Consider the following 22496-nt stretch of genomic DNA (forward strand, 5'->3'; position numbering starts at 1 on the left):
TATATATATATATATATATATATATATATATATATATATATATATATATATATATATATATATATATATATATATATATATATATATATATATACATACATATATATATATATATATATATATATATATATATATATATATAGATACTCAAGTAGATACTTTACTGTTCGTGTACTTAGTGTATATTATTAGGAATTCACCATGAGTAGTGCAGCTGAGCTTCCCTGCTACACGCTCGTAAGTGGGTCAGCGGACGAGGAGAACATCCCGGAAGCAGATTTACGTGTAGCCTTTGAGAAGGGCACAGTAGCACAGAAGGTAGATGCACTGCAGGCATGTGTGCGTGGTATGCTCAGAGGGGAGAAGTACCCCACTATTCTCATGCAGATTATCCGGTTTATTCTGCCGATGAAGGAGCATGCCATCAAGAAGATGCTTCTACTGTACTTTGAGATTGTGCCCAAGTTGGGAACCGATGGCAAGCTTTTGCCACAGATGATCCTTGTGTGCGATGCATACCGTAAGGACTTGGTATCTCCCAATGAGTTTGTGCGGGGTTCAACCCTGCGTTTTCTGTGTAAGCTTAAGGAGAGTGAACTCTTAGAGCCTCTTATGCCCAGTATTAAGTCGTGCTTAGAACACAGACACTACTATGTGAGGCGAAATGCGGTGTTGTGTATATATACGCTATACAAACAGTTCGACTTCCTCATGCCCGACGCACCCGAGGTGGTGTACAATTGCCTGGTGAACGAACCGGACATGACAGTAAAGCGTAACGCATTTATGATGCTGGTATATGCAGATAAGGACAAGGCGCTGGAGTTCTTAGGCACATGTATTGATCAGGTAAGTGAAGGAAATAGTAGGATTCAAGATAAACGTGTGCTCTCGTATAAAATGTGCATGTAGACGTAATATATATGCATCTATATGTATATGCATATATATATATATAGGACATAAATACATATATACATACATTAATACATATACATATATATTATGTAACAAATCATATAAGCAAATCATATACAAAGGTGTATGTAGATTTTCAAATGAGTAAATTTACGCATGTATATATATATATGTGTGTGTGTGTGTATGTATGTGTTTATGTACGGATGTATGTATATATATATATATATGTGGGTGTGGGTGTGGGGGTATGGGTGATGATGTACACATACATTTATGTATATCTATACATCTGATTGTATTGTACTATTTCTGGATATATATATATATATATAGATGTATTGTTTATATACGCAATGATAAAAATATATTTATAAATCTGTACCAGCCGAACCTGTAGATATTTTGCAGTGCACGCACACATGTGCAACTGCATATACTTCAAATCATTTTTATTTGCAAATACATATCCATAATAGATACAGATATACGTATTTGTACATGTTGTCATAACAATCTGTGAGTGCGTGTATGTGGATATTTCTCTGTTTGTGTTGGGTATATGTACTTGCATGTGCATGTATATTGTTTACATATACATAATAATACCGACAAGTCTTGCACGAGTTTAAATTGTGAATAAATTGATCAACATGGTTTGTGTTTGTCCATCTATGTGTATGTGTTCTTACATATACCTTATATACAAGTGCCTATTTTAAAAAAATATATATACATAAATCGTTCACATATACATACACTGTACTTTTACCTATATGATTGCATGTGCTTGATGATGTAGGTATATCGTTAAATATTCCTACTCCATCAAATAATTAAGATATACGTTCCTTATTGATATATGTATGCTGTTGTGCACACATATATACTGTGTGCCATATACATTTCTATGCATATTTAGTACACACGATAATATATGTGTACATGTCTATTCCTAAACAGGTTTGCACATGCACGCCTTTCTGCTTGTATGAATGTATATCGCATGTCAAGTGCACGTATTGTGTAGTCCAACAATACACTTAGCAACTTTTTTTTCTTTCGTTATTCTGGTTTTAGATATATGTCTGTTGCATATCTGCGTACTTTGATTTTTACATCGAATTACATTTGTTCGAAATTTACAGGTCGAAAATTATATGCATAACTGCTACGAGTCATACAAACAGAGGCAAAAAGTTGTCTAAGTAAATATTACGCATGTATACGTATTTTATTGTTCAGTGTACCTATATGTGTGTTTTAGTATATGTATGCGCATCATTACATGTATGTATATATGTATATATACATATATATATGTGTGTGTATATATTTGTATGTATGTATATATGTATATATACATATTGTGGGGGGGGTTGGGGTTCGTTTTCATCTTCTTGTTTACGAATATAGTATAAACTCATATCTTTGTTTATACTAATTTACATCTATATACATAACCAGATCCATATTTTCATGGGTATTTGCATGTGAATGTATCATAAGTATATATATACATGTGTGTGTGTGTGTGTTTGTGAATGTATGTATTTATATGTATGTATCTATACCTCTATATATATAAATATATATGCTTGTATGACGTACGTTTTAATGTGTAAATATCGGCTCGGCTGATTTTCTACATCTGTGGATGATTGTCTGAAGTGTCAAATAATTTCAACTAATTTGTCTCAAATTCGCCTAGTATTTTTCTACTGTATTTTGTCTCTATCGATACGATTGGTCTCCATTCGACACCAGCTTCGGTTAGGTTGTTCAATTAGTTGAGTTAATATACACGTTTACGTCCGCAGTCATAATCCCTACATCGACTCTCTCAATTTCATTCCTTCATACTTATTTCTGTATACACACTAATATTCCAATGTATGTGTGTTTTAATTCATACATTTCTATATAAATACTTATGCCACCCCCATACACCACACTTCACTTCATCCCAGGTCCCCAGCTTTGGCGATATTCTGCAACTGGTCGTGATTGAACTGGTCTACAAAGTGTGTCGCACCAACCCAGCGGAGAGAGCCAAGTTCATACGGTGTATATACATGCTGTTGAACTCTAGCTCGGCCGCTGTTCGGTACGAAGCCGCCGGAGTGCTTCTGACTCTATCTACAGCCCCTACTGCCGTCAAGGTAACGATCGCTGCAATGTTTGTGTGGGGCTTAGTATATGGTGTTGTTAAGGAGACTATCAGTGCGATGGTTTAGTGAGTATCGTATGTTGCGGTAGGTATATCACCCTGCCTACCACCCCCAACCACTGACATGGTAGTGATCCGTGCGGCGAGTGTTGTGCGTATAGTTATATTGTGCAATTAGTATGCTACCCTGTCTACCACCCCCACGCCACTGTCATGGTAGTGATCCGTGCGGCGAGTGTTGTGCGTATAGTTATATTGTGCAATTAGTATGCTACCCTGTCTACCACCCCCAGCCACTGTCATGGTACTGATCCGTGCGGCGAGTGTTGTGCGTATAGTTATATTGTGCAATTAGTATGCTACTCTGTCTTCCGCCCCAGCCGCCGTTGCGATAGTGTCGTGTATGAAGGTTTATGTGCAAATTTTCATTAGATACAGCCAGTATATATAGTGTTGCATACGATTGTGTTGTGTTGTCCCTCCGACTCTGCCGAGGTCGTCAGAGTGCTGGGTCTCCTGGCTACCGCCCCAACCGCCGCCAAGTTAATAAGACCCGATACGATTGTGCGTACTAGTATGTAGTTTTGTACTCAGGTACAATATGTAGACATACACATATATGTATGTGTATGTTTCTGGACTTCAACTCTGCCGTTGTGTGATTCGAGTCCGCAAGCTTGCTTCTATTCTGTGTATCACCTCCTCTGCCATCGAGCGCCGGGGGTATATATATGTGTGTGTGTGTGTGTGTGTTTCTGTATCTATACTCGTTGGAATAAGCTGTTAATGTTTTACTTAGCATTGCGTTGTAAGCTGATGCTCTTGTGTAAGGCTAGCACTTACACATCATGATGTGCAAGACCGCCGAAGTTTTCCGTGTCTTGTATTCATCCTAATATTTGTTGACCTACCGATAATGTGATAACAACTTGTTTTCGCGAATACACCAATTCTTACGTGTTGTTTATGCCGTACAATGAATTTAATTTATATGGACTACTCGCGAAAGGATTTTCGTAGCATAAAATGAACATGTACTTGTTTGTGGAGGCAGATCTTCCGCTTAATATGGCTATAACCTGTATTTATACCTTGTGCTTATACTGGTGAATGTTTGAATACAATACATGCACTTATACTGGTAAATATTGGAATACAATGCCTGTACTTATGCTGACAGATGTTTGAATACAATACCTGTGCTGTTCGTAAGTATTTGAATACAATGCCTGTACTTATGCTGGTCAATATTTGAATACAATGCCTGTACTTTTGCTGATACGTACTTGAATATAATACCTGTACTTATGTGCGTGAATATTTGAATACAATACCTGTACTTATGCTGATAAATATTTGAATACATTACCTGTGCTTATACTGGTACATCTTTGAATACGATCGTCTAACTAAAAAAGTGGTTCATCAGCACAATCATTTAGGCTGCTAGACTCCGTATTGTTAGTGCGATTTCGCGCTCGGTGGGAAACCAAGTGCACATGAGATCGTTCACACACGTTCTATCTTTATGTCCAGACCTCGCATGGAACATCCACATACGTGTGTATCCACCCCCGTGTTTTACAAGGCATAAGGCTGTATGGTTATATTCGCTCACATACCACCCTCTCTCTCACCCTGATGCTCAGGCGGCTGTCTCGTGCTACATCGATCTGGTGGTCAAAGAGAGTGACAACAACGTCCGTCTGATTGTGCTGAAGAAGCTTTCGGATCTGCAAAATAACCCACACATTGAGAAGATCCTGCAGGACTTAGTCATGGATCTGCTGCGCGTTCTCAACGCCCCGGATCTGGAGGTGCGCAGACAAACGCTGGAGATAGTGATGAACCTCGTCACATCCCGTTCAGGTATAGTTTATTGTTTTGAATGACATGACCTTCGATGTAGCCCTACGCCTTCGTGTGCATAAGCGGCTACTGGTTGGTGACGTCGAGTCTTCTAGTTATAACTTGTGACGTCGAGTCTTCTAGTTATAACTTGTGACGTCGATCCTTCTAATTATAACCTGCAGGTTTCATGTTGGGAGTTGTGCGAGCACGCGAAGTGCTGTTTGTATCTGGTTCTACCTTTGAGATGGTATTAATTCTTCACCCCAACGCTACTCTCCTGTTATGTCTAGCAGTGGAAGTTTCAGTATAATGCGGTCAGCGACCAAGAGCACATTCACATACATCGATTCTGGTGTTTCTTGTCATTTCGATAAATTTTGCTTCTCCACTATCTCTGTTGTGTATCTGGGTACCCTCGAACCACAACTCACATCCACTTCTGTGTTCAATGACGCGTTGATTGTAGTGGAGGAAGTGCTTCAGTTGCTGCGAAAGGAGATCACAAAGACATTCGAAGAAAACGAGACCAGTGATGCCTACAGACGCCAGCTCATCAAAGCCCTGCACAAGTGCGCCGTTAAATTCCCGGACAAGGCCGTGACTATTGTGCCGGTAAGCGGATAGAATATACGGCACTGTGTGTTTCTATGCACAGAGTTATAGTTATTGCATGAAGAGTAAATGTTGTCATGAAAAAAAGAATACGTACAAGCTTGCATATAAGGGGAACCTTAGTGTAGCAGTGCGTACGAACTCCACTCATCGATGATCTGCACAAGTGCGCCGTTAAATTCCCGGATAAGGCCGTGACTATTGTGCCGGCCGGTAAGCGGATAGAATATACGACACTGTGTGTTTCTATGTACAGAGTTATAGTTATTGCATGAAGGGTAAATGTTGTCATGAAAAAAAGAATACGTACAAGCTTGCATATAAGGGGAACCTTGGTGTAGCAGTGCGTACGAACTTCCACTCATCGATAATCTGCACAAGTGCGCCAGTAAATTCCCGGGCAATGTCAATGTCTAGCAGTTGTTCCGTTGTGTGCCTGTGATATACCGAGACTGTTTTAAGGGTATTTGTAAGGTATAAGTATATTGTTTGCTGGTCATCCATGTTGATATAGTAAACTACATATGAAAAATGTATGTGTGAAGAACCCGAGAGTGCGATGCGTATCAACAGACCTATCAAAACAATGCACAAATGCGCCATCAACTCCCTAGTGCGGCCGCGACTTCTGTACCAATGGGCACACGAGAACTGTAGTGTTCATCGGCGTTGATAATGTTTGTGTACATATAGTTATTCATGTTGGCGTATTGTTAGATGTATGTAGATACATGTGGGTGCATATGCGGAGTAAGCCGTAGTTCCCGTATTGAAATACTGATCGAAAGTTCCATAGTTCCGGGTATGAGTATGAATGAGTTTACTGCGATGACCATCTCTGGATAGTGCTATGGACCACTGTCGCTTAAGCTATGTGCGATGTATGTATGTTTGCGTGTGCGTATGTGCATGTATGTACATGTATAGTTGTATGTTCGTGCATATGTATATATGTATGTATATATATGTGTGTGTGTATGTATATATATATGTGTGTGTATGTATGTATAGTATATATAGTATATATTAAACAAACAACTATGTAGTATATATATATTATTATTATTATATATCGTATAAATATTGTATTTCTTGTTCACTTGTCGTAGATTTCATAGACTGTGATTCAGCTGCATCCAACTGCTTCGTTCTCAACGCCTTAGATCTCTTTCTATTTCATCTGTACATGTATAGTTGTATGTTCGTGCATATGTATATATATATATATGTGTGTGTGTGTGTGAATATATATAAATGTATGTGTGTGTGTGTATGTATATATATATAAATGTATGTGTGTGTGTGTATGTATATATAGTATATATTAAACAAATATCTATGTAGTATATATAATTTTATTTTATTATTATATATCGTATAAATATTGTATTTCTTGTTCTCTTGTCGCAGATTTCATAGACTGTGATTCAGCTGCATCCAACTGCTTCGTTCGCAACGCCTTAGATCTCTTTCTATTTCATCTCACAATGTCGCCAATGATTCTCTATCACGCAACGCCGATTCCACGCACTCATCTGGCTAGCTCCAAATTCTATTACTACTCACACGTCCACCTATCAGCATCTCAACAACAAACCGCCATTATTCCACCGTTGCGCATACAGATTCTCATGGACTTCATTGGGGACAGCAACTCCGCCAGTGCCGCCGATGTAGTGGCCAGTGTGCGTGACTTCATCGAGTTCTTCCCTCAACTGAGAGAGAGTATCGTCGAGCGTCTGCTCGCCACCTTTGCACACGTCAAAGCGGCTCACATTTTTCGTGCTACCATGTGGATGCTTGGAGAATACTGCCTCAGTATTGAGGAGATCGATCAAGCTCTGGTGACGTTCCAAGAGAGTGTGGGGGCTTTGCCCATTGTGGAATCCGAGCTCAAGGCTGCGGCGGCCATTGGTGGCGAGGATGAGGATGGCGACACCCCCGATGGTGAGTATTGTCTAGTAATAAGTATGCACATATATGTGTATATTACATGCACGCTCTGATTCAATTTGCATTTGAGTACTGATCTATGTTTGTTTGTATGTATATATATATATATGTGCGTGTGCGTGTGTTTATACATACATACATACATACATACGTATATACATATATTTATGTAAATGACCTAGAGTTGTGCACATATGTATTGCGGCATACTTACAAATGATAAACTAACCGTAAACTCTCGTCCCCATCCTTCAGATCTGTCTGCAACCCGCAAAAACTCGCGTGAGGCTCGCGGGTCGAAGTCGCGTGTGACTGCAGACGGCACGTACGTCACACAGTCGGCATTCAGTGTCGCACCCTCTAAGGCTGAGCAGCTGATGGATACAGACATATCTCTGCGTAGCCTTATGCTCACTGGAGATTTCTTCTTGGGCACCACTCTGGCCGGGGCTTTGACCAAGCTCGCGCTGCGAAGGTACGGTATTAAAATGTGCACATATACACGTATGCGTCAAGGTGATGTAGTGTGTATATGTTTGTGTCCGTGCATATCCTATTCTCCTTGTGTGGCCTTAGGCGGTTTGATGACCCCGTCTTGGCACCAATATTGCAGGGGCATTGGCCAAGCTCGCACTGCGAAGGTAGTGTGTGAATATGTGCACATAAAGACCTGCATGCGTCAAGTAGATATACTGTGTATGCGCATAGCCCTCCGTAGCCTCGCGCTGTCTGGCAACATCGTCTCGGAGCCACCCTTGCCGGGGTGTTGACCAAGCTCGATTTACAGAAGCACAGTGGGGCCCAGAGTCTAAAATTAAGTGTCTGTGGGAAGTAGAAGAAATGCACACCTGTGTCTCGTATATATCGCTTTGCTCTGATGTTCTCAACCATTTAGACCGTTCAGATCGAATACGGCAGAGGGGCGAGCCAAACGAGGTAATTTACAGTGGAATGTTGGTTCTCTCCGTCGATATACACACACAAGTATTCTGGATAGGCCTAACATGGACTGGGGCGCATCTATTTCCCGCATGTGCACACACACACCGACTAGCATCGTGCATGCGTGCACACTCTTCACTCCTCGTGATTACCTTACATGTACATACACATCACATCAACCAGCGCCATGCCCTCATACACACACTCGAATCAATCACGTGGCATCCTCTTATATGCACATTCACTAGATTCGGCGCCAGCATACTCTCCTACACCTCATGAGATCCTCACGTGTACATACACCCCAACTGATGTCAGGCATACCCGCACTCACTAAATTCGTAAACACATGCACACCACCTCACGCTACAGGTCCACCACAGACGACAACCAGGACAGGAATAACCACTACTCTGCCCAGTGCATGCTGATCATGGCTTCCATCATGCACCTGGGCCGAAGCGGCATCCCCACGCAGCCCATTGAGCACGACACATACGAGCGCGTGTCTGTGTGTCTGCGATGTCTGGCTGAACCTTCCGAGACAACGACCGAGGTCTTCACAACCGAGTGCAGGCGCGCACTGAAAGAGCTGCTATCGAAGGTGTGTGGGGGAGGGTGTATTTAGATAGGGTAAGACCCCATGTGTATGCATATTTGGAATAGAAATGCGTAAATCTCATTCGCATACTTTCGGGCGTGGATATTGGGTGTATGTCTTGATTCCGTGTATCTTTGTATATATCAGTGTGAATTATGTATGCGAATGGTTGCGGAAGGGATCCACATATGTAGACACTCGTATTGCTTGTGGGTGCGCGCTCGCGTACGCTGACCAAAGGGTCGTATTTCTAATTGCATGCGTGCACATGTTCATATACCTATCCAGGAAGACTTGGTATGTTTAATTGAATGTGGATAATTTCTGTACATACATCACTCCATACAATGTACCTGGCATTGTCGTTACCGCAACATACGATAGCTATGCCATCTCAACGATCTTATTTTAGTGTATGTGTATGTCTCAAGTGAAAATCAATTCACATTCGCACTCGCCCAACCACTCTCAGGTAGCGGCAGAGAAGAAGGCTGACTCTGATGACCCGGCAGACGCTAAGGTGGTTCAAGTTGATCAGTTGATCAAGTTCACCCAGCTGGGTATCAAAGAAGATGACATAGGTATGTACCAACATACAACCAGCGAGAAGTGAGATACGTATCTCTGATACAGCTAGTGGTCTTTTAGGACATCTGTGTAGTCTCGTTAGTGATGAGGCGACAGTGGGGTGTTCGTACTGTGCACGTGTGTGCATAACAGCAAGATTCTACAAGTGTAAGTATATGCATGGTGCAATTTTGTGCAATACTTCACTATACGCAGAATTTTGGACTGGCCGTGCCAACAACCACACACAATCATGCACGTTTACAACCTCGCCACTTTAAATCTTCGAACCTTATGTGTTTCACTTCATACCTTTATGTAAACCCAGCTTCTTTTTTTTTGAGTGTAGCTCTACAAACGATCATGTAGTGGAGGACTACACTCGAGCTACAGGGTGAAATCGCCTGCATTCGCGACCATAAACACACGTATATATATATATGCATGTATGTATGTATGTATACACCATACCTTAGATGTTTGTGCGCTGTTTTATTTTTTGTTGCGCTGTCATCATGCTTACACCTTGCTTCGTACCTGGGCCCTTCTCGCAGGCGATGATCTAGAGCAGGATTTGACCCTGGCTACAGGGGGTTCTGCTGTGTCTACCACTTCAGCGCTACAGAAAGTGGTACAGCTCACAGGCTTTGGCGACCCAGTGTACGCTGAGGCGTATGTAAACGTCAACCAGTACGATATCACCCTGGACGTACTTATGGTCAATCAAACAGACGACACTCTGCAGGTGTGTGCTGTAAGACGAGCTTTATTCCAATGACTTTCTTACACGCATTTGAATTTCTAGCTTTGAGTATATATGTGTGTGTGTATGTAGATAACATGCGTTTTGTCGGAAAAAGGGTCATATACCTGCTCGGGCTACTCTTTTCTCAATATTCCACGATGTTTGATTGTTCCAGGGTTTGGCACTGGAGCTGGCGACAATCGGTGATCTCAAGTTGATGGAAAGGCCCGTCATTACTACTTTGGGCGCAAGAGACTTTGTGAACTTGACCGCCAGCATAAAGGTCGGTGTGCGTTTCAATACGCAAGCGGTGTTGTATGTATAAGTGTAACTGTGTGTATTGTTTGTATGCTTTTGTCCGTTGGTTTCATTGAGAAAGTGGTGTTGTATGTATAAATGTGTATATGGTATGTATCCAAGTTTGTGTTCGTGCGTTTAAGTACGCAAGTGGTGTTTGCGCGTTTTAATACGCAAGTGGTGTTGTATGTATAAGTGTGTGTAGGGTATGTATCTCTGTGTTTACGCGTCTATGTGTCGTTGTATGTTCATGTGTACCCTATGTGCGTGTTTGTGTATGTGATCGGACTGTGTTCGAGTATGGGTAGTACTGTCGTACGATGATGTTTAAGTGTGTTTTTCTGTTCCCCCTTATATACGTGTGCAACATCCCGACTGAAAAGTCTGTCCATAATCTCTGCGTCTGATGCTGGAAGAGAAAAAGGGACGTCGGATGAAAGTGAGGCTCTTCTCTGTTCCCTTTATCCTTTGACAAGTGTGTACTACAATTTTGGGTTCTGATATCGACGTATAGAGGTCAAATGCAGACCATCGCAGATGTGTTTGTAAGTGCGTGCCAACGAGAATTTATCGGTCAGCAAAGTGCACAATGCTACAGCAACTGGGTATGTGCTGACAACTATTTCAGCGTATGGTTTGTAATCCTGGAAACTCAGGTACAAATATAGGGTTGTGGTAAATGTTTGTCTATTCACACTCTTTGAATGTGAATAGCAATTATAATTGTATTAAATGTTGTCTGTTTTTACTCTTTGAATGTAAATAGATATCATAATCGTATCAAATGTAGTCTAGACATACTCTTAGAATGTAAATAGAAATTATAATCGTATGTATGTGTTTGTCCTACCAGACAAGTAAAGGACATGTCGTCTACAGGTACTTTACGATCAGAAAAGAAAACGAGCTTGTGTTATAACTACCTGAGCCAGGGTGCGTGCTCGACCGAGTGTGAAAGCGCTCGTGCAAACCACGCGTGTGTTGCTGATTCGGGAACCAATATTGTTCGGGTGGACATGTGTTCTTCTCGAGTGTATCTACATCCTTTCGTACTCGCGCGAGGATTCGTGTATTTCCCATGTCCGACGATATATGTATATATATAAATATATTGTACATGCTGGTGTATGTGCAACCACCGGGTAATAGTTGAATAATGTATATGTCTTTGTTCGCTTGCCATTCCAGGTGAGCTCTACAGACACGGGACTGATCTTCGGCCACATCGTATACGATATCAGTGGCACATCAGAACACGGAGTGATTGTGCTGAATGACATTTACATTGACGTCATGGATTATATTGTACCCTCTTCGTGCACGGAGACGGTATTCAGACAAATGTGGGCCGAGTTTGAGTGGGAGAATAAGGTGCGTTCCGACTTCCAGAGATTGGAGAGCGAAATTACGACTCTATGTGTTGTGTAGATGTATATTTAGATATTCATACATTCATACACAGAGTTTTTAGATTCGAGGGACATATGCTTTCCTCATACTATAGGAGTTTTGCTCAAATCCAAACGGTTTAATACGTTTGCTAGCTATAGAGCTGAATGTTCATGTAGATACAGTACTGGTGAGTGTATATGATGTTCATTACATATGAATTTAAAAATATTTATTATATATATATGTATGTGTGTGTGTGTGCGTATGTGTGTATATGTATATATATATATATATCTAATTCTGGAGAAAACAAACACTCCTGCGACTTGTATGGCGGTACAACGCTGCTCGTGCAGTGAATCAACCTCTTCCTCTGAATCTTGCACTCCTTGTCATCAAGCCCGCGACAATTGTTTTATCTCACGGAATATTTGTGTGACACTGGTTGATAATTTGTACCTAATGTATCTATTATTTCATGTACTCTATCCGCTAGGTTACCGTATCAACAGACATCCAGAGCTTAGAGGACTACTCAGCACATATCTGCAAGGCTACAAACATGAAATGTCTCACCATCGAGAGTGCCAAGGGAGGCGACTGTGGCTTCTACGCCGCCAATTTATATGCCAGGTATATACACGGTATAGTCGTATTGCACACAACCGGTGCTAAAAGAGCTATAATCCATAAGCTCGGTTGAAAATAATTCATCGAGGTTTTTGGACGTCATCTTATTTGTTTCTATCAAGATCTATAGACCCTTCAACGCCTAATGAACCATCTCACGATGCACTTCCTCTTGCCACAATTATTTTCCGCTTTATAACTCATCTGTGCTTCTCTCGACGATAAATCTACAGATCAATCTTTGGGGAGGATGCGTTGGCCAATTTGTCAATTGAAAAGACAAAAGACGGCCGAATCGTGGGCCATATTCGAATTCGTGCTAAGGCTCAGGTATGCAGTGGACAAATGCAAGTATTTCCTTGGTTGTGTGGACTATATAAAAAAGTCCGTCTATACGTGATCATCAAATGTATTTGAAATTTTACAGAAGCGCTCGTGTGTATTCTATATTGATTACCGCATACGCGTGAATTTCCGGTGTGCCGATTGTCATATCTATGGCTACTACTTTATCATTTCTGGCCGTGCTTGTCAACTAGGTCTGATCTTATGAATACTAGAAAATGATTAAGTATGCTTTCAGTTACTAGTTATTCATGTGTGTGGCCTTGGGTTTTTGTTTAAATGTGGTATCCTTCTTGGGTAACCATCTCCTATACGCCAATGCACATGAACAACTATACTTCTTTACTCACTTACAGGGAATCGCACTGAGTCTGGGAGACAAAATCACAATGAAGCAGAAGTCAGACAAGTCATCAGTCTGAGCCAACATTGTGTATTTCCTCTCCATAGCCCCACCGATACCATACATCAAGCCTCCAGCGACTTTGGCTTGTTCCGGGACAACCCAATTTCTAAAGATAAACAAATGTTTCTGTTCTTCACGTGATTCATATGATACGAGCGTTCAATCTGTTTGTCTCAAGTGTGTTCTTTTTATCGTGTAAGACTTGGTTAACTGTTGCAGAAAGTTGATCTAGTATAGTTATTTGTACGAACAACAATAGTTGACTAATCCACCTCTCTCAATACTGAGCCTCGTGCTATTCTTCGCAACGCAGATAAACTCCTATTATAGAGTTGCTGTGTTCGGACCACGATCGTCGCAATTATCGCAATGCGTTCAGCTTTTATGATTATTACGATTACAAGTAAAGCATTGTCTACCCGTCCGCTATGCTATTGAGACTTGTCTCACTCGCTTTAGCTTGAGAGTAAATCAATACGACTCCACGAATCTACAACGTCAGCACCAACAGCAGTCTCGAGGGGGGGGGCTTGTACTCCAACTTAATGATACAATGGTGTACCACTTCTGTTGGGAGTATGGCTTGTAAGTCTAAACATATCGCTTGTGTATGGAAAACTGTCGAAATACGGCGATGACATAGTTCTAAATCAGTCGATTCATTGCCGACGAATTTAAAAATTAAAATCAGCGTATAGAACTTCGGCACAAAAATCCATAAAACTCGGGATAATCTGTGAGCTCCTCTTACCGGTGCTTGTATCATACGTTGAATTTTACTGGCGAAACCTACAACTGAATTCTTCTGTCGATATTATTGTCCTCTACTATCGTGGGTTGTAGTACGGCAATATAGATGAACTAATCGGATACAAAGGCATGTGCACCAAAAACGGCATGTACATCAATATTTATACGCCACTGCATTTTATTGTGATATTTCCTTAACATAAATTATCCCTGATTGGAATGTGCGACATCCAAACTTTTTTTTTCTATCTGACCACACGAGGCCGCTATTGTCGAGCTTTGGCGAATGCTCCGTCATTACCCACAGTGTTAGTGGTGCGAATCCACAGTATACTCTCTCCTATGAAAACGACTCAACACGTGAAAGTCTAAAGGTATCACATTCGATATATGAAACCCGGCTCATGTAAACTATTAATCACTCAACAAGAGATCCGCAGCGGTTAGCGGTTTCAGCGCTTGACATAAACCGCTAACCGAACAATTTGAGTTGAAATATGCATTATGGTTCCTCCTGCTTTATACGCTATGAATCGACATTCGATAGAGACAAAACCCTTATGACGTACTTTTTAAAACTAGATTCAACATTTATCTTTGTCGATTTGGTCCCCTTCACATCATAGTAACTCGCATGAAGGGGATTCTAATATCATTGTGGCTAATCGATTATTCGGTCAAATACGCGAGATTGTGTTGTGTGTTTTTGTTAGCCTCGTTTGATAATTCTGAGGAGTTTATGTTAAATGTGTTTTCGTGTAAACGAGACAGCCTGTCCACCGTATCATTATCTTTACCTGGCACATGCATGATGGTAAAGTGGTGGTGGAAGATCATTGCTATTTATTTCAATAGCATGAGGTGTAGGGTCTGTTGCTGGTTCATCTGTGTTGAAGCTTTGTATTCCGTTCATAACCGTGTGTCACTACCCTTTATGTATTCTAAAAAGGGGCTCGCCTCGCTTGATACTTCTGAGGAGTTTGTGTTGAATGTGTCTTCGTGTAAACGAGACAGCCTGTCCACCATATCATTATCTTTACCTGGCACACGTATGATGGTGAAGTGGTGGTGGTATCATTGCTATATATTTCAATAGCATGAGGTGTAGGGTCTGTTGCTGGCTCATCTGTGTTAAAGCTTTGTAATCCGTTCATAACATTGTGTCACTACCCTCTATGTATTCTAAAAGTGTTTCAGATTGTAAACCAGTGCGAGTAGTTATTTCGTGTTTGTACCAAAACACTGTTGTGTAGAGTTTAGTCCTTTTGAGAAATATAGTATGTTTCTTCGGACCCCATCAATGACTTCGATACAAACATCTTTTGTGTCATAGTCACTAGCGTCATTCATGATTTGAAACGGGGCTCCGGCTATCGGATACGCTAGTGCGGCAGAGCACTCTGTGGCATTCTTTAGCTCTTCCCACTTCCTCTTCAGTTCCGCGGTTCATACTAGACATGTTCTAGTTGATCTTTCCCTTCATAAGATGTCAGAAATGCTCCGTATTGTTGGCAAACTGTGGAATATAGTCTTGCATATAGTTGGCAAGTCTCACGGCTCTGTGCAGTTGACCAGTCCATCATTCGTTTCTGTTACTCAGTAACAGTCCTTGAGTTGTAACTTGCACCCCAGTAAGTTAACGGTCTTGGCTGCGAAAGCGCACTTCAAGTGGTTCAAACGGAAGTTCGCCTGGTTCAGTCTTTTGATCAAAGTGGATGACTATGTCATCCACTTACGCTTGTGTCTCTTTTATGCCTATGAGCAAATATGTTTTGATTCGTTAGAATTGTGCTGTTAGTGAATATAAACCAAACGGTGTTGGTTTAAACTAGTAATGAGCCCCTCTCCACGAGAATGTGAAGAGATAACAAATAAGCAGTGATTAAAGCCCCGTTAAATCTAGTTTGGAAACGAATTAGGCTCCTTCTAGGTTGCGGAGTACCTCTTTTACTTTTGCTAATACAAACTTATCTTGTTCATATTGATAGTTGATCTCTCGTGACTCCAGACATATCAGTCCAGAAACAAGCCTATTTTGGTCCTGTTCAGTCTGTAGAGATTAGTGGCAAGTTCCCTTGTGTTGGTGTTGCTCGGTTATATATGTGTCCATCTTTAACTCGCTTTTGTACGTTTTCGTCTTTTGGTGTTTGTATTTGTGTGGCATAAAGTTTACTCTTGCATCGCTTATCTGTTTAATGTTGATTTCGTTGCTCGGTATTCCCACCGTAATCCTTGGCAATGTACATCTGAAGGGTTAATGTATTTGTTATAATAGGTCTGCGAGACACTCTTTGAACCCTTTCTGTACCCTTTCTGTTTGTCTTCTGGATCTTTCTCATGTGGTCTCAGTAGTGATTTCCATTTGGCGTCATTGGCATTAGCAGATTTATTTCCCTTGTTCTATGTGTATCTAAGTGTGCATACTTGTCAGGGAGATCGAGTACCTCAAAACAGTGAGCAGCTTTTTCTTTATCATAAATTATTTCGCATACTTTTGTTGTGCCTGTGCGTTGTACTCAGATATATGTTCGTGCAATATAATCCGATCTCGCTGTGGCTGATAGGAATATTTCAATTCCTACATATATGAGCGTTGTGCTCCTGGATCTACCAAGGTATTGTAAGGATTGCCATTGATTTATATGCCTATATGGAATCGTTGGTCTCGTGGTTAAGAAGCAGTGAAGTCGGTGTGTAGGTCAACGTCATTTACATTTACTAACAACGTTTCATCATCTGTGTCTGCATTCACTATGTCCACCATATTATCATAATAACTTCCGCCCACCACTGCTTTGAAAAATTTATCATCCGTCTCTCCAAACTTAATACCATGGGTGATGACTATTTGTCCCACATTGGTATTCTCTTGATTGTTCTGTGCCGCACGTTTACGTTCCAAAGCTTTCATTCGATTGCTTTCTCCTTTCCGAGGGCTCACTTTCAGTTAGCTTCTAACGCTTGTCAAGTTCGTTCCTGTTGATATGCAATATACAAATGCTCAGCTTGCATCTGCACGTTCAAACTTATATCATGTAGGTCATCGAATCAGACTGAATTTCGACGCAGAGTTGAGTCAATATTAGCAATTGTAATCCTCTACACGAGTGCACTCTTTTAACAAATCTGGGCTGGCATCAATAAACTTACATCATGTAGGTCATCGAATCAGACTGGATTTCGACGCAGAGTTGAGTCAATATTAGCAATTGTAATCATCTACACGAGTGCACTCTTTTAACAAATCTGGGCTGGCATCAATTTGACCTCATTAACGTCAATTTGCTTCAACAGCTTTTGTATTAGAGATAAGTGCTGTTCTAGTGACATGCTCTTTTCTAAGAACAAGTCTTCGGTCAGTGTTGCAAACGCAATAGCATCCTAACAAGATTCACCCATATTGAAGATCCTGCCTTTTGGTAACTTCGGAAGCTTGTACAACTTCAGTAGCTTGTACATCACATGCATATCGGTCTAGTCACCCGTGCGCAATCTGATTAACCCCAACTCGCTAACAAACCCGCTAATTGCGATGCATTCATCGTGGTCTTCTTTATCACAGTCAATGGCCATTCATCCACTACTGGCATAGAGTAATCTTAGTGCCTGAGTATGAAATGTACTTTTGAGTTTGTGGAAGCCTCTGATCTCAAAGTTTCTTCAGCCTTCAAAGCATATAGCTTGTCCAGCCAATTAGTCATCACCCGAGTCAACGGCATTATCCAAAACGACATGGATTCTGTGCATCTCTCTGTTCCGTGCTGCACGCCCCGGTGTGATATCACTATCAAGCTGAATTGCTCTTCTATATGTCCATTGTTCTTTGGCTCGCTTCTGATAAACACAAGAATGCTTGTGTGTGTGTGCTGTCTAAGTATAGTGATATGATGGAGACTACTAGTAAATTCATCTCCGCGAACAGTTTTGGCGAGGGAAGTGATAAATGTGTATTAGTCTTGCGCGGATTTTATACCTCTTTAAACGTCAAGTGTCATTCATGAGCGAGCGACATCGTACTTGCGTGGTACCGCCTACTAGCAGATGACATTAGCAAAATAATCTGATATGATCCAAATTTAAATATCGCTGTGCAGCATCTAGGGACCAGATTATCAAGAAGCCAATACAAACCCGAAAACCACAGAATCGTCAAATTCACGAGTTTTGGGTCCGATTTTCCACGATATAGCCTGAGAATCGATCACACGACGACAAATCGAAATGCAAAAGGAATAATGAATATTAAATACGTCGGCAAATAAAAGAGTACTCGCCACATACTGATAACTACAAAACAAGGGAACAATTAGTATCCAACATTACACACGCTCAATAAAACAAACGGATGAATGAGAGCAGCATCCATAAACAAGAGATTGAATATCAAATTTTAGCATGAAAATCAGAAAGCGCTAAAACAGGTATTGATGCACATGAATAATAGCAATGGGTACAAAGAATACACACAAACACTAACATCAACACAGTTTGGTGCAGGACTGAAAAATACACACAGGTGATGTCAATAAGACCGAACATCACAGGCGAAGACAATACTATCACGTCAGCACACGTGTCAAATCAAGGCTAAGACCTCACATGAGAAAAAAGTCTAGCTAAGACCACATATGGCAAAATAATACTATTATCACATATGACAAATAATACTATTATCACACATGACGAAATATGTCGTGCTAACTTCATACGTGACGAAATAAGTTTGACCAATAAACAACAGAAACTCATTTCCAATCACAAAAGGAATACAACAAGCTACCAATCAACACATATCTGTAAACTCTTCACACGAAAGTGCAGCAAAACGTACTAGCAACAAAGGTAAGTAAGATGAATCAGATATTTATTTTTACACAAGTTACCAGCAAAGACAAGGGGGATGAAGCATTTATTCAGAACGAATATAACACAAGTCGTTACTAATACCATGCAACACATACACCACCACAGACAATTTAAGATGCCGACAGCAACCAGAGCAGGGGTGTATGGCGGAGACGGCGATGACACCAACATGCATGGCATGGACAACAGACCAGCAGGTGAGCCAACCCCAGGTCGTAGCTCAAGTCTACAAACATCTGAGGGGGTACCAATTCAGGCGTCAGCAATGCAATTAGAAATAGACAAGAGCATTTGTCAAGGCAACTACTTCCTGGCCAGTAGGTTCATCTCCAAGCTAGAAGCAACAGCACCTGTAGCTATCGCAAGTCTACACAAGATGAGAGTAGGTATTTATGATCAGCAACACGAGCGTCGCATACCTCTGGTAAACACAGAGCTCAGAAAGAGATACGATCAATGTATCAATGCGTGTGGTGATGACGATGAGGATGAAGTAATTCAAATTAGTCAAAGCATTAACGAGCTAGAAATCATGCGTTCACGCTTAGGTTACAAGGTTAAGGCACCAGCATTATCTAAACTACTAAAGACCTCCAAATTTTCGAAATTATTGAGAGATAGTTCTTTCAAAATGAAATTTGTGAAGACAATATAAAGTTTACTACGCAGTGTTGAGACCAGTTTCTAGCTAAGTCCATGCCACTATGTCAGTATCCAGCACTAGTGAGATATCTATTAGATTTCACTGATGCAACTGACAATACCAAGGGGGTCCTCAATGAAATACGTGACTCGGAGACGTAGAGCACAAAGAATTACTCTGATCCAGAGCAATTCAATAGAATCACTATTGGTAGACTCAGGCATCACCCAGTAGACTATCTATCAGAGAAGTTTCTCAATGACATAGAGAACAAGGCACTGAATGTGAAAGTGTGTACAGAGCGTATGTATAGGACAATGCAGGTGTTAGAGGAGCGATACAGAAATACGGACAAGGAGCCAATACATGTGCAACTCCTCAAGAAATTTTTGTACCACACAAGTACATTCCACAAACGAATGAAGATGTAAAATTGGTGGTTTACAGATGGTCACATATACAAATGAATATCACCAGCAACGGTGAATTTACCATTGTTGTCCACAGGTGGACATGACCAAACAGGTCTCCTCAAGAAAGTGAGAAGATGCTTAGACTTACGCGAGATCAATTACCAATATGAGCAAGGAAGTATTGCACAACCTTAAAGAAGCACAATTTTTCTCCAAACTAGATCTCACGGGGAAGGGGGGGGGTTCAACCTCTTCCTAGTTGATGAAGCTAGCAGGCACTTCTTCGCATTCTCGTAGAGATGAGTGTAATACTCATTCAAGTCAGCGCCATTCGGTCTGCACTCACTCCAAGCACAATTTCAGAGAGTCATGGGAAACTTGCTCATATACATTAAAGGAGTGCAAGTGTACGTGGATGACATAGTTATTACAAGCCTCGCAGAAGAAAAACATCACAAAATAATTAAACGATTGAACGGAGTAAACTCCCGCCGACTCAACCACGACAAATGTGCTTTTGCGGTCAAAGTGGTCGCATTCTAGGAGTGAAAGACGCGAAACAAGGACTCGAAACTGATCCTGAAAAACAGAAAAGAATGATGGACTGGCCACTACTCAGAACAAAAAGAGATCTGCACAGAGCGGTGGGACTCGCAAACTACATGCGTGACTATGTCCTCAACTTTCCCAACACAACTAAGCACTTCTGCAACCTAATAAAAGGAAAATGAACCAAAACAGATCTATGTTATGGACACCGGATGGGAAGAACTCAAAGAAGCCATCGTATGTTCGGCGACACTATCATTCCCTGTTGATGGGGTACCGTTTGAGATCGTGAACAGCGCTAGTGACTATGGCATAGAAAGATGTTTATTTCAGGTCATAGATGGAGTCAGAAGAGACATTCTCTACTTCTCTAAATTCTTGAACCCAGCCCAACAACGCTATGGCACAAACACTAAAGTGCTACTAGTCCTGGTATACAGTTTGGAACATTTCTCTGAATACATCAAAGAAGGGGACGTAACACTTTGAACAGATCACAAACTGATCACGCAAATGAACAGTCAACAGACGTTACACCCACTGCTAGCCAAATGAATAGCAAAAACAATCCACCACCATTTCTCCATCATACATGTCCCGGGCAAGGATAACCAGATGGCAAATATATTGTCACGTCTACACGACGGTATTTTTAATACCAAAATGTCGAATGTATTAAAAAAGACGCGAACAAAACAACACACAACAGCCAAGAATACACCACCTTGGAAATAAACATGCCAATAATAATATCAGTTATAGACTGGAAGAAGCTAAAAAAAGGCTTGGCATATTCACAGCAGATTGCGATGTTCCTCTGTGAGACATGCAATGACTAGTACACTTGCACTCTACTGTCCATGAGCAAGTTTGCTATGACTCCCTGGAATTGTGCTGTGAGTGAGTGCAGGTCGAATGGCGCTAATTTGAATGATTATTGCGCTCCTCTTCATGAGTCTGCTAACTTCATCTACTAGGAAGTGGTGGAACCCCCCCCCCCCCCTCCCCTTGAGATCTAGTTTCGAGAACAATTGTGCTCCTTTAAGGTTGTGCAATACTTTCTCACTTGTATTGGTAATTGATCTCGCTTAAGTCTAAGCATCTTCTTACCTTCTTGAGGATACCTGTTTGGTCATGTCCACCTGTGATAACAATGGTATGCTCACAGTTGTTGGTGTTGTTCATTTGTATATATGACCATCTGTAAGCCAACAGTTCCCATTTTCATCCATTTTATGGAAGGTACGTAAGTGGTACTGAGTTTCCTTTGGCATGCCTCATTTGTCTGACATTGATCTCACAGTGATATTGGAACCTGGCAAGTTGCAGTGTACGGCAGGAGGTATATTTGCACTGGTTTCTAAGTTGTTTGCAAGTGATTCTCTGAACCCTACTTGTTCGTGCTCTGGGTCTTTCTCATGTGGAGTGAATAGTGATTCCCATTTTGCATCTGTTGGAATAAGTGTATTTTTTATTCCTGCTGTGTATCCAACTATGTATGGTAGAATGTACATACCTAGCAGTATTGGTGCCTTCTTGTCTGGTAATTTCAATATTTCGATGCACTGAGAGGTTTTCCTACCTCCATAATTAATGTCACATACTTGTGTTGGCACTATTCTTTGTATTCGTGCATCTGTTTGTGGTTGAACCCTAAAACCCCTCTTTGTAGATGACACACGCATCCAGGCTCCGCAGTCTGTTCGGTTGTAACCCTTCCTGAACCCGATCGATGAATGGGGTCGTCATTCCGGTCTAAGACAAGGGAATATTAAGCCCCGAAAGATATCGTCAAGTATGCTGCATGCGGTACCGCCTCTCCGTATCAAAGGACATCTCATCACGC

At 41.2% G+C, this 22496-nt stretch overlaps 2 protein-coding genes across 2 annotated transcripts; both read left to right on the top strand.

Annotated features, from left to right (window-relative positions):
• Positions 1-201: 201 nt before the first annotated feature.
• SARC_05612 (coatomer subunit beta) lies at positions 202-13486 on the top strand (the record flags this gene model as incomplete). The annotated part of the gene is made up of 14 exons (XM_014300529.1): positions 202-849; positions 2889-3080; positions 4738-4957; positions 5406-5551; positions 7177-7498; positions 7760-7979; positions 8819-9050; positions 9520-9628; positions 10169-10359; positions 10535-10642; positions 11845-12027; positions 12545-12681; positions 12912-13008; positions 13380-13486. 14 exons carry the CDS (start codon positions 202-204, stop codon positions 13443-13445), a joined length of 2871 nt encoding a protein of 956 aa, XP_014156004.1. The 3' UTR covers positions 13446-13486.
• A 5674-nt stretch (positions 13487-19160) lies between these two features.
• Positions 19161-19700, top strand: SARC_05613 (hypothetical protein; the record flags this gene model as incomplete). The annotated part of the gene is made up of 1 exon (XM_014300530.1): positions 19161-19700. One exon carries the CDS (start codon positions 19161-19163, stop codon positions 19698-19700), a length of 540 nt encoding a protein of 179 aa, XP_014156005.1.
• Between the last annotated feature and the right edge of the window lie 2796 nt (positions 19701-22496).

This window comes from Sphaeroforma arctica (genome assembly GCF_001186125.1).
Source record: "Sphaeroforma arctica JP610 unplaced genomic scaffold supercont1.364, whole genome shotgun sequence".
NCBI classification, from domain to species: Eukaryota; class Ichthyosporea; order Ichthyophonida; genus Sphaeroforma; species Sphaeroforma arctica.